The 13,420-nt window shown below is 36.5% G+C and overlaps 1 protein-coding gene and 1 long non-coding RNA gene across 3 annotated transcripts in view; one reads left to right on the top strand and one right to left on the bottom strand.

Annotated features, from left to right (window-relative positions):
* LOC309821427 overlaps positions 1-3,362 on the top strand; it is a 27,960-nt gene extending 24,598 nt beyond the window's left edge. The window contains exon 4 of the long non-coding RNA XR_014296612.1: positions 3,248-3,362. This is a non-coding gene — a long non-coding RNA (uncharacterized lncRNA). The remainder of the gene's footprint in view (positions 1-3,247) is intronic.
* The window catches only part of GNRHR (gonadotropin releasing hormone receptor), a gene marked incomplete at both ends in the record, with an annotated part of 21,621 nt that extends 8,201 nt beyond the window's left edge, over positions 1-13,420 (bottom strand). For both annotated transcript variants that reach the window (XM_082652701.1, XM_082652702.1), the window contains one exon: positions 12,899-13,420. In XM_082652701.1, the coding sequence (XP_082508827.1) occupies positions 12,899-13,420 (522 nt within the window). The remainder of the gene's footprint in view (positions 1-12,898) is intronic.

The raw sequence follows: 13,420 nt of genomic DNA, 5'->3' as shown, positions 1-13,420 counted from the left end.
CACAATCATCAACCAAAGATTTAAACCTTGTTTGTATTTCAATTTCAGATGCTATTATGCTGAGTAAACTTTTTGCGAGTGATTTTGCAAGTGATTTTATTGTTATATCCTCAGCACATAAAACTGTGTCTGGTATTTAGAATATACCCTCAAAATACAAATTTAGATTTTATTTTTGAGACAAAATCTCATTAAAATGGTCATAAAACATGAACAGACAGTTCACAGAAAAGATATAACAGTGGCCCTTAATCATATGAAAAGACGTTCAACCTCACTTATGAGAGCAGTGCCAATCAATTAAGGCTACAATGATATGCCATCTTCCACTATCAAGATTGGCAAAATTAAAAAAAAAAATAGCACACTTTCATGGTAAGGCTGTAGGGAAACAGGGACTCATACATTGCTAATGGGAATGCAAATTGGTACAACCATTAAGGAGGGGAATTTGGCAATAACTAGCATAACTACATATGCATTTACCTTTGACTCAGCAATCTGACATTCAGGAATTTACCCTGAAGATACACCCCTACTTCCATTATATGAAAATACATATGCACAAGATTATCCATTGATGCATTGCTTATAACTGAAAAACATTGAAAATAATCTAAATAACAATTCATTGAATAGTAACTGAATAAACTACAGTTGGCCACACAATTGGGTGCTGTACAATTGTAAAAAAAGAGTAAGGGTAACTTGTGTGTGTGTGTGTGTGTGTGTGTGTGTGTGTGTGTTTGCGTGTGTACACATAAATACATTTATTCCAGCTCTGCCTATGGAGAGAGCCTAGGAATAATGACATCTGAGTAGCAATGAGCACACTCAGCACTCCAGCACCCAGATCTTGTTTTCTAAGTATCATTCTCTATCAGAAGGAACCAGACCTAACTGGAGAAATGGGTGATCCCAAGGCTGGGGAAAGCAAAGTACAATATGTCCTTGGAACAGCTGTTGTGCTGAAAAGTCAGGAAATGCCCAGAGAATGATGGAGCATGTGAAAAATGTTCAGGCACCAGCTTGAAAGAGCTTCAGTTGGCCAAATCTGGGATAATTTAAGCATGAAAACAAACAAACACTGATAGAAAACAATGATAAACTATCGAATAAAGAAAGAAACCATGACTCCATGCTGATATAAATTACAAACCAACAACGACAAATAAATGGGGAGAGGAAAAAGCTCTTTACTGTAGAAAGTCAATTAATAAATGTAAAAGGTATAGTGGAAGTAGTGATTACCATTTTGTAATCACTATAATAATAATTGATTCAGGCAAGAATCACCAATGGATGGTAAAAATATGGGTGTAAGTTTGAGGAGAGTAGTTTATTTATATCATCTCAAAGTATCTACCTGCAGGATACATGTCATTATAACGTTATTATAAAATAATAACTTTACTAGTCAAGAAATAACCAAATAATTAACATTGCCAATAATGGGACCAATTGACAGTTTCTGCTTCCTTCTAGAATGTGCTGCTATGTCACCTCTTAGGTATTTTTTGCTAAAAGTGTGTGGATGAAGAATGTCACCTACCATATCAGTAACCAAAGAATGTTGTGGCCATCAAGCCATAGCCCCTGCAGCCACCCCCGACTGTGCACACTGAGGGCATTCAGGATGGAAGAAGGCAGGATACTGGCTCTAGATAGTTAAGGTGCATTTCAAAGGGATGATTTCAATAAGTCTGGACTCTTGCACCTTCCCATACTTAGAAAAGCACTAAATTCATTAACTTGAGATATATCATTTTTCTTTAATTAACAATAATCTTTTGATGTTCCGACTACCTGTTTTTTGTTGCAAAACAACCTATACATCCTGGCTCCTCCCTTGCTTCTTGGGAATATTCCCTCAGAGTTATCTGAGAGGCTGTCTTCTGGGCTTACATCCTCAGAAAATCTACTGAATAAAACATAATTCTCAACTTTTAGGCTGTACATTTTTTTTCAGTCGACAAGTGCATAACCTGAATCTACCCACGAGCAAACATCAGACAAACTCAAATTGAGGGGCATTCTACAAAATAATTGGCCTGCACTCTTCAAAAATGTTAGCATCATGAAATTCAAAGGAAGACCAAGGAATGGTTCCAGTTTAAAGGAGACTAAAAAGACATGGCAACTGAATCCCTCGCATAATCTTGGATTTTCTTTTGCTAAAAGGGATATTATTGAGACAGCGAGTGAGATATGGATAAGGTATATAGATAAAAAATAGCACTGTATTAGTGATAATTTCCTGATTTTGATAATTAGTACTGTGGTTATGTGCTAGAAAAAACACAATGAAGTATTGAAAGGGACGTCATGTCTGAACTTACTTTTAAACAATCCAGAAAAAAATGTACACAAGAGAGAGAATAAGGCAAATAAACAAATGTAGTAAAATGTTAATATTTGGGGAATCAAGGGAAAGGTATCCTAGAAATCTTTGTATGATTCTTGCAACCTTTCTCTAAATGTGAAATTATGTTAAAAAAAGAACAAGTTGAGTTAACTATTAAGGAAACGTTGCAAGTGGTTTTCAAAAACAAGTTTTAGTGGACATTTATTTATCCTTTCCCCATCCATCAAGCACATTTCTGACTTCGTCATTTCCAAGATTTTCTACTGAAAAACTTCGTTTTACCATGAAACATTAAAATGAAAAGAGTGCCCAAGCACTTAAAAACTGATAGCAAGTTAATTCAAGCAAAAATGTTACAGAATTTTTTAAGCAAATGAGGGAGAGTATACATTTTCATTAGTTTTGATTAAATTAGTAAATTTAAATTACATTTAATTAACTTAATAGGCCCAGAATTTCTTTCCTTTTGGGGAGGGCTGGAGTGGGAGTAGATTATGCCTTAAAAAAAATACTGTTTTTCCTCTTTGCTTGTAGAGTAGAAAAATTTTACTAAATGTAAAATATAATAAAATATATACAAATGTAATAAAATGTAAGTAAGTATAATACAAAATATAAACCTATTTCTTTTATTTGTAGTTAAAATGTTGATTTTCAGTTTCAGATCTTTTCAGCGTCTAGGGCAAAAAAGAATTTTAAAATCAATCCACTAGAGGACGCCAATGATCATATTATCTACCTTAAGTCGAAACGACATACATTCAGCTAATTCTATTTTATGATCCAGACCAACTTTTTCCACATTACAAAGTGACCCTTTCAGTTTTTCCATACTTCTTTGCAAACTGACCTTTAAAGTTCAGTTTGAATTTGACTCAACAGGTGTTGTGAGTTGAAATCCTTGGAAGAGTTCCTTCGCATAGAATCGGAGAGTCCTATATTTCTTAAAAATCTTTTTCTCTCTACCTCTCCAATCAGCCTTGGAACCAGATGACCCGAATTTGATTTTCTGCTCTGCACTGCGTCACATTTTCACTTTAATATTTCACGTTTTTAAGTTATAACGATGAAACTTTCAATAAAATTGACTTTATAGTACTATGATTTGAATTTGGTTGTCATCTTTATTTATGTAACAAATGTTACTTTTTAAAGCAACTCCTTGGTCAAAAAACTATACTAGGCACACTCTGTTGTAAAAGATGACCTTCATATATCCTGCCATCAGGGAATTAAATTTTTGGTAGGGGAGATATAGCATGTATGTGACATCTGTAATACAAGATAGACTATGATAAGTTCCCAAGGAGAAGTATCGTGTTATGAAAATTCAGAATCTTACTTGTCCATAAATTAATGTTTTAGGCTTGGTTCCGTTTATTTTCAGCTCCAAGGCCATGTTCATTTGAATGATTAATATAAGGTTCCACTTTACTTCCTGTGGTTCTTTTGTCCTTGGATCATATTTTTAAAATTTCTTTATGTTTCTTTACTCTCATGCCTGGCCCCAGTTCTCATCAGTGTTTGCTTTATTTTGCCCTCAACAATAGCAATCTGTTTTCCATATTTACAGTCCTTGCAGATGCTATTCCTCATAGCATATTATTTTTAACCTTCACCTTACCCACGCTAGTGACAACATGACCTAATCTCTTCCAAAGGTGATTAACTTTAGATGATGTGCTTCAGGTTCCTCTCATCTATAAAAGGGAGATATTAATAGTATCTGCCTCTAGGAGCTGTCATGACAATAACAAGTGAATACTTACACTTAGAGTAGTGCCTGGCACACAACACTATGTAAATTATAATCATTATTAAAATAAAAATTTAGAGGCACACAACTTATAAATATGTATCTCATATATATGATATATATGTGTGTGTGTGTGTCTGTGTTTTTTGGCCGTGCCATGGGGCATGTGAGATCTTAGTTCCCTGACCAGGGATTGAACCTGTGCCCCCTGCATTGGGAGCACAGAGTCTTAACTGTTGCACTGCCAGGGAAGACCCTCTGATCTCTCTCTCTCTTCTTTTTTTAATAATTTGTAAGAGTCTTTTTTTTTAATTAATTACTTTTTGTCTGCTTTGGGTTTTCGTTGCTGCGCACAGGCTTTTCTCTAGCTGTGGCAAGTGGGGGCTACTCTTTGTTGTGGTGCGCGGGCTTCTCATTGCGGTGGCTTCTCTTGTTGCAGAGCATGGGCTCTAGGTGCACTGGCTTCAGTAGTTGTGGCACATAGGCTTAGTTGCTCCGCGGCATGTAGGATCTTCCTGGACCAGGGATCAAACCTTGTCCCCTGCATCGACAGGCGGATTCTTAACCACTGAGCCACCAGGGAAGTCCGTCCCTCTGATATCTCTTAACTATCTATTCTCACCTTAAGATTTTCCTGTCTTTTTCTTCTTCAGCCTCCTACAGAAAGAAAGAAAATAGACAATATTGTATAGTGCAATATATTGTAGTCATTAAAAACTCTGGGTATGGAGCTAATTGGATGTACTGACATCTCCACTTACTAGATGGTAATCTTGGCCATGTTACATCACATTCATAATCTTAGTTTATTCATGAATAAAATAAAGATAATAATTGTATCTAATTTATACGGTTATTGGGAGCCTTACCTGAAGTAATGAACACAGAAGGGAGTTCCCTGGTGGCCTAGTGGTTAGGATTCTGGGCTTTCACTGCTGCGGCCTAGATGCAATCCCTGCTTGGGGAGCTGAGACCCCTCAAGCCGTGCAGCATGGTTGAAAAAAAACAAAACAGGTCAAAACAAAAACACAATACAGAAGAGGGACTTTCCTGGTGGTCCAGTGGTTAAGACTCTGCACTCCCAATGCAAGGAGCCCACGTTCGAACTAGATTCCGCATGCTGCAACTAAAGATCCCACAGGCGGCAAAGAAGATCCCTCATGCCTCAACTAAGACCTGGCACAGCTAAATAAATAAATATTAAAAGAAAACCCACAGAAGCATTTAGCACAGTTCCTGGCACATATTTATGTACTGAATAACTATTATTTATCAAAATCATCATCATTATTGTTATTTTTGCTATTAGCATGCTATTACTATGTTCCAGTACTGTTTTGGGCATATTGTACATGTGTAACGAGTATTTATTGAATTTAAACTGCTTGTCAAGTTCAGAAGTGCATCCTAGCCCTGTAAATTCTGTGTGTAACAGGCAAGCCTCCACATTTATTCAGACCACATGTCTTTACACCAAAGAATAAAGGATTGCTCATATACAACAGACCCTCCAAATCTGTGGGTTCCACATCTGCAGATTCAACCAACTGCAGATGGAAAAATATTTGGAAAAAAAATTTCAGAAAGTTCCAGAAAGCAAAACTTGAATTTGCCAAGCTCCAGCAACTATTTACATAACACTTACATTGTATTTACAATTACTTACCTAGCATTTACACTGTATTAGGTATTATAAGTAATCTAGATTTAAAGTATATGGGAGGATGTGCGTAGGTTACATGCAAATACTATGCCATTTTATATAAGGGACTTGAGCATCTGGGAAATTTATTATCTGCAGCCACGGGGTGGGGTAGGGGGAGAGGGAGGATATCCACGAACCAATCCCCCAGGACACTGAGGGATGTCCATATCTTCCCTGCAGGCCTGGGTTACCTATAGAATTAAAAAGCTGTCAACATGTAATTCACCCTAGTAACACAGATAAACTAATGATGTGAACTCTATCTGCAAATAATTTGCTGCTCTGGAGTTCTTGTGGTCTTAGGTGACTGTCATTGCAAACCTTATTATTTTAAATTAGATATGGACACATCTAATTCAGGAAATATTTTCTTCTTAACATGCACTTACTAGCCTAACCATAGCCGGTTTTAAATCCTTTCAGATTCTGTTTGTTGCCTTGCCTCCCCTCCACTCCTCTCCTCTCCCCTGCCCTTCCCTTCCCTTTCTTTTCCCTTCCTTTTCTTCCTCACCCTTCCTCTCTTTCTTCCTTTCTTATCCTGCTTTTAGACACGATACTTCCAAGAGTGGAATCATTGTGCTCTGGCATATAGAGCTTTCAGAGTGAGTAGGACAGCTTGGTGACTAGGGAGTATATTGGCCAAATTTACTTATCAGTCAGAATAAATGTCATAATTTGAGAAATATGAAGTAATCTTTATATAAGCAATTTTCTTTGCTGTTTCTTAAATAATTATTAGATTTTCATACTCATATTTCCTTATTATTTTTTTCTCCTGACTTCAAAAACCCTGTTATGAAGGAAGTAATGAAGATAGGAAAAGAGGAAAGAATGAACATTGAGTGTTTAAGTATAGTCTTGTACTGGATGATTTTATATATCTTACTTGTTACAATTGAAAATTACAAAAGAATTGTAATTCTTTACAATTACCCTTTTAAACTTAGTTAACTAATTTACTCAGATAGCTGGTAAGAGACAGCATTGAGATCTGAAACCAGCTTTGTTTAAATCCAGTATTCATGCTATTTTGACTATCCCATTGCCTTTCAGACTTGCAATGGGATCTGAGGTCTTCAGAGACTATGACCAAGCAGAGGACTGGGGCTCCTTTATCCCTATTTGACCAGAGCAAGTCCACTTATATCTGTTTCATTTACTGAAGCTCCACATAGAATTCCGTTTTAAAAGAAAATTCCATTACTAGCAAAAAGTATGACATTTTGGCCACACTATGCTAAAACTTCTGAAAATATATCCCCAAATCATCACAGAACACTGAGGTTATTAGGAGGTGGAAAAACAAGGTGGTCAGTTTGAAATTTGGTCATTCTGAGCTCTAGCAAAATGTCATAAATTCTTAGATTCCTGGCAATGTGACAACTAGCTCGTTAGCTTATTTCTTCATTCAACTTAGGTATGAATTACTCAAGTGATAGAATATCAATATATGCACCAAAAGATGAAGATAAAAGTCATCCTTTCAATGTAAATTGGCCACGACAGGATGCGCCTTTGTCAATGGGCTTCTTCGTGGAGCATTGTGAAGCGTGAGGTGTACTCACTCTGTATCCCATGGTCTGGAAATAAAAAGCCCTCCCTACCTCTTGTCTTCCCCAACAAATACACATAACATTAATCACAGGGTTGAAACTTCTTTTATTCAGAGAGAGAGCAGAGAGCTATTATAAAAAGATAAACTGGACTTAGTGAAGAGACAGGAGTCCAACAGGCCAAGTGGCATTGGGCAAACAATTAATCCCTTTAAACCAGTGCTTTTCAAACTGCGGGTTGTACCCATCAGTTGGTTGTAATCAGCATTAAAAAATGAAATGGAACAGAGTAGAATATTTATTTTATGAAAACTTTTCTCAGTTATAAGTGTGTGAGAGAGACAAAGTCTTCATGTAGTATGTATATCTTTCTGTTACTGTCAAAAAAGTTTGAAGGACATTGCTTTCCAAGGTTCTCTTTGTATGTTCTCTTATATGTGAAATGGGGACAATAACACAGCTTTTATGTACCTCACAGAGTCAATGTAAATACCAAATAAGATTCTGACTGTGTGGTTTTTCAGGAAACTTCAGCAAAGTGCTTTATAAATTTAAAGTGTTGCTGAAATCAAAAATGGGTCATTTGTTTTACAAAATGAAAGAGTACTACCATTTTCTGTGGCCCACATTCACACAAATCTCTCAGGTAGAGTAATGTATTTGAGCTCAGCCTATTACATGAAATTCCTAAACAATTCGAAAATTAATTTCATATTTTCTTTTCATTACATCAAGACAGATAAGTATTTGGCATTTTCTTTCTGTTATTGCTGTGATATACTTAGATGAAAATAATTGAATTAATACATCAATATTTTATTTATAGTCTCTGGGAGAGTCCTTTAAAAGAAAGTGAAATTCTGGGTTTGTGTTTGTTATTATCACAAATTGACTTATTTAGACTTTTGTTTAGACTTCCATTTGCATCAATATCCCAAATTACCAAATGCTTTCCAAATAGCTCTTTTACTAGCCTGCCTTCTCTCCCCCTTCAAACAAACAGACAGGCAGACAAACAAACAAACCCTTCTGTTCCCAACCTACCTGTCTATTTCCAATGATTTTAAAACTCCTTGGCTAAAAATATTGGAACTTTATTTTACTTTGGTCTATTACTAACCCCCCTAAATCCAATTTGTTGCCAAGCTTTGTTTTTTTGGTTGAAAAGTCCCTCATAAATACTATCAACCTCCTCTAACACCATCCTAACCTCCAACCTAACTACCTCATCACCAGATGACCTGAAAAGGCTTCTTTGCCTCTCTCCACTCTATTTGGTTTATGTAATTTTCTCAAAAGATTTTTGTTAAAAATCATTTTAATAATGTACAACATGATGGCTACAGTTAACACTGATGTATGATGTCTAGAAAAGTTGTTGAGAGTAAATCCTAAGCATTCTCATCACAAGGAGAAAATTTTTTTTTCTTTTTACTGTATCAATATGAGATGATGGATGTTAGCGGAACCTATTGTGGTAATCATTTCACAATATATGTAAATCAAACTATCATGCTGTATCCCTTAAACTTATACAGTGATGTATATCAATTATTTCTCAATAAAACTGGAAATAAGAAAAAAAAAGCAAAAAAAAAATTTTACTCCTTGCACAGGACTCATGAAGGCTATATGGCTTCTGCATTATTTTCAGAATTTCCCCTGGATATTGGTGTCTTCTGTTATATACATCCATTCCACCCCCAATGATTGATTCATTTATCCAAACTTTTTTTTCTTTCTTTCTTTCTTTTTTTTGTAAAAGGTGAAAGGTCTACTTGATCTGGAGAGAAACGGGAGTATCCAAACATTTAAAATTTCTATTTTTGTTGGGTATCTCATTGTGTACTGTGAATATTAAGTTGAACATAACAGTCTTCACTGTTGTAAGAGCAAACACCATAATGGAAAAGACAAACAAATACATAATCATAATGTTTTCTGACAAAGAAATAATGTGCCATGAGGTTAAAGGAAAGACAGTAACCACCAAATCTAATTTCCTGCTACTCTCAACTCTCAGTCTTTCACTTCAGCCAAACAAGTCTCCTATGAAAATTAATCACTTTTCAACCTTTGCTGAGAAATATATGTGAACCTTGGCTTACTTTTTCCATCCAAAAATCATTCATCTTTAAAAACTCAGTTCATCCTTCTTTTACCCTAAAACCTTCCTTCACCATTTCAACTCTTGTTCATCTCTCTCTCTCTCTTCTTACACTTCTAGTACATTTAAAAACTTTTTGGTACATAGTTATATTCATTTTATGTAAGTTTTGTCTCTACAACTGAATGACACTTTCTTTGAGGGCTGTTTCTTTGTTTCATCAGTACCGGGCTCAGTGTTGGGAACCTAACTTGTGTTTATCTTTTCTAAGAAAACTGGACAATACACAGCACTCCTACTTTAAAGAAGTACAATGGAAAATTTCAGAACATAAGCCTTTGCTAAGCAACCTCATTTTAAGTGACATATTTGCTAAACTAATTCTTGTATATGCAGTCACTGTGAGAATAATTGTAATATGCTTTTTTTCCAGGGGAATGAAAGCATTTTGGTTTTTCCCATTTCTTCTTCAATAAAACACACACTGATGTACAAAAAAATGTTAAGTGAGGAATTGGCGGGAGAATTTAGATATCTAGCTTTCTAGTGCAAGAAAATGCACTAGGAAGAGAGAAAAAAAATTTTTTGAGGGTTACAAATATTCAGATTTTATTATAAATTAATAATAAATTCAGATTTTATTATAAATTATAAATATTCAGATTTTATTATAAATAAAATACTGTTTTTTTAAACATAAAAGAATGCCAAGTGTTGCTTTTTATTTACTACCCTGGAGAGCAAGACTGTAGATTTTAAGGCAAATAGCTAAAGTGAAGGCACATGGAAAAGGGCCACAGTTGGAATTAAAAGGGAAAATTTCAGGGAATAGCTATGTATGTTCCCTGTGACACCCAGCATTCTGCCACAGCCACCTTGTCAATTTTATTAATAAAATACAGGTAACTAGAACTATACAATAAAATAATGACTATATTGCAGGAGTGTAATTAAGGTATCATCTTATAAATAACTTTTATTTTAAAAGTAAGATTCTGCTTATGTGTCCTGGCTATTGTAAATAGAGCTGCAATGAACATTGTGGTACATGACTCTTTTTGAATTATGGTTTTCTCAGGGTATATGCTCAGTAGTGGGATTGCTGGGTCACATGGTAGTTCTGTTTTTAGTTTTTTAAGGAACCTCCATACTGTTCTCCATAGTGGCTGTATCAATTTACATTCCCACCAACAGTGCAAGAGGGTTCCCTTTTCTCCACACCCTCTCCAGCATTTATTGTTTTTGATGATGGCCATTCTGACCGGTGTGAGGTGATATCTCATTGTAGTTTTGATTTGCATTTCTCTAAGGATTAGTGATGATGAGCATTCTTTCATGTGTTTGTTGGCAATCTGTATATCTTCTTTGAAGAAATGTCTATTTAGGTCTTCTGCCCATTTTTTGGATTGGGTTGTTTGTTTTATTGGTATTGAGCTGCATTAGCTGCTCATAAAGTTTGGAGATTAATCCTTTGTCAGTTGCTTCATTTGCAAATATTTTCTCCCATTCTGAGGGTTGTCTTTTCATCTTGTTTATAGTTTCCTTTGCTGTGCAAAAGCTTTTAAGTTTCATTAGGTCTCATTTGTTTGTTTTTATTTCCATTTCTCTAGTATATATGGACATATATACACTACCAAATGTAAAATAGATAGCTAGTGGGAAGCAGCCGCATAGCACAGGGAGATCAGCTTGGTGCTTTGTGACCACCTAGAGGGGTGGGATAGGGAGGATGAGAGGGAGGGAGATGCAAGAGGGAAGAGATATGGGGACATATGTATATGTATAACTGATTCACTTTGTTATAAAGCAGAAACTAACACACCATTGTAAAGTAATTATACTCCAAAAAAATGTTAAAAAAATAAAAATAAAATTCTGTTTAAAAATATACCACACAGATGGAAAAGGAGAAAAGAAACAACAACGAATCCCCAAAATTTCACTGTGGCCTAAGACTTAACTGGAGTGAACCTGACCCATAGGCTAGATGGAAAACTACCTTAACAGTCTATCTTCAGTCCTTTTCCTGCAACCTTGACCAAAACGTCTGTTAGGATGTGGCCACTTAACAAGAGGAACTAGCTAGCAAACACTGATGTGAACACTTGGCAAGAAAGAGCCACGCTTCCTGTTATAAAAGAGGCCTGAGAGGAGGAACGGAGTGGAAGCTTAGGAGAATGCCAGGTCAAAACACTGGTGAGTCAAATCTGGGATGCAAGGAGGAGATGGAAAGGGGAAGAACTAGGTTAGACCACCTCTCCGTCTCTGCCTTTCCGCAGCACAATCCCTGATGCCCTACAAGTACTCAGTAATTATGCAGCCCCTCATCAAAATGATCCATCCAGCTCAAACAGTTGCCAGAAGGTTTTAATGTCTTGCACTATTTAGTGAGTCCTGTGTGACAGTTTTTGTTTGTTTGTTGTTTTTATGCCACCTGGCCAGTTTAGAATGTCTAGATAAATTTCCATTTGTAGTGACAAGTTTTTGGAGAATCACAGTAAACTCTGACTTTACTTCTTGACACATCCTTGTACCCTGGGTTCACCGTAGAGTACATTTACAAGCATAGAGCCAACTTGTTCATCTGTTATTAAAGGATCTTTGTCCTTTTCAAGAATGTGTCCTTTTCTTCAGAGATCTGACTGTTGAAAAGGCAGATTCTGCAGGTCAGTCAATCAGGTTGCCTCTGACGAAGACAGTCTGGAGAGATATCTGCTTTCTATAGGAGAGGGCCTTGCCTGAAGCAACAGTCTTATAGTTTTTCTAACAGCATGTTACAGTCTAGCCTACCTCCAGAAAAGCTCAAGTCAACCTCAGGGAAATGTTCAAATTTCCAAAAGTCTGAGATTTCCCACATTTCCCCTTTATTCAATCGCACATAGCTGCAAACTGCAAAACAACATACTAATCAAGTATAGTTCTCTCTAAGCTGCAATGACAGAAGACTCAAGAAGCCCCAAGTAAAACAAGGTATACGTACTTTCTACCTATGCAAATTTCATTGTTCCTAAAGGTTCTCTCAATTTACCATGTCAACCTGAGTGAAAGGAAAAGTAGATGGAAGAATAGAATGGGGATGTGGTCAAATTTGAGAATAGCTACATTTTCAGGGAGCATTTACTAGGTACCAGGGATTATGATAGACACTTTAACACACTATTCATTTAATCATCACAAAAGGTGCATAAAGTAGGCATTACCTCCATTTTATAAATGAAGGAACTGAAACCCAGAGGGGTTAAGACATTTGCCCAAGGTAACAGAGTAGAGCCAGGATTAAATTCCACACTCTGACTTCCAGAACCCAAGCTCTTAGAGATAATACAATACTGCCTTTGACAAGACCTTCATTCAAGTTTATATAGGCAATCTGTGATCTCCATGTCCTAAAATGTTTATGATACTGGTTTACCTGTGGTCCAGCAAAGATGCTACTGAGGAGCCAGGCCAAGCCAATCATGAGCTGTCCGAGCTTGTTGTTGCTTTTCACAGCTAGGGGCCTCGTGATGGCCAGAGAGCGGTCCAGGCTGATCACCACCATCACGAAGGCGGGGGCGTACATGGAGAAAAGCTTCAGATAGCTGAGGACTTTGCAGAGGAGTTCTCCAGCATACCATTGCACAGTGATGTTCCACATTCCGTCCAGTGGCATGACAATCAGAGTCTCCAACAGGTTGGCTAAGGTCAAATGTTTTAAAAGCACTTTCATTCTTGAGAGTTTTTTCCCTTTCTCTTTCCTTTGAGTCCACTTCTGAAGTTTCAACAAGAAAGAAGCATTGAAAGTTGTGGAGAGTAGAAAAAGGAAGAAAGTAACTGTCACTCGAATCTTTCCAGATAAGGTCAGTGTGGGGAGGTTGCCCTGTGTCAGCGGGATGCTGCTGTTGATTGCTGAGCAGTGATTTTGATTCTGTTCAGGAGAGGCACTGTTTGCCAT

This window comes from Grampus griseus (assembly GCF_964374135.1).
Source record: "Grampus griseus genome assembly, chromosome: 4".
NCBI lineage: Eukaryota > Metazoa > Chordata > Mammalia > Artiodactyla > Delphinidae > Grampus > Grampus griseus.
This window is presented reverse-complemented; position numbering and strand designations above follow the sequence as displayed.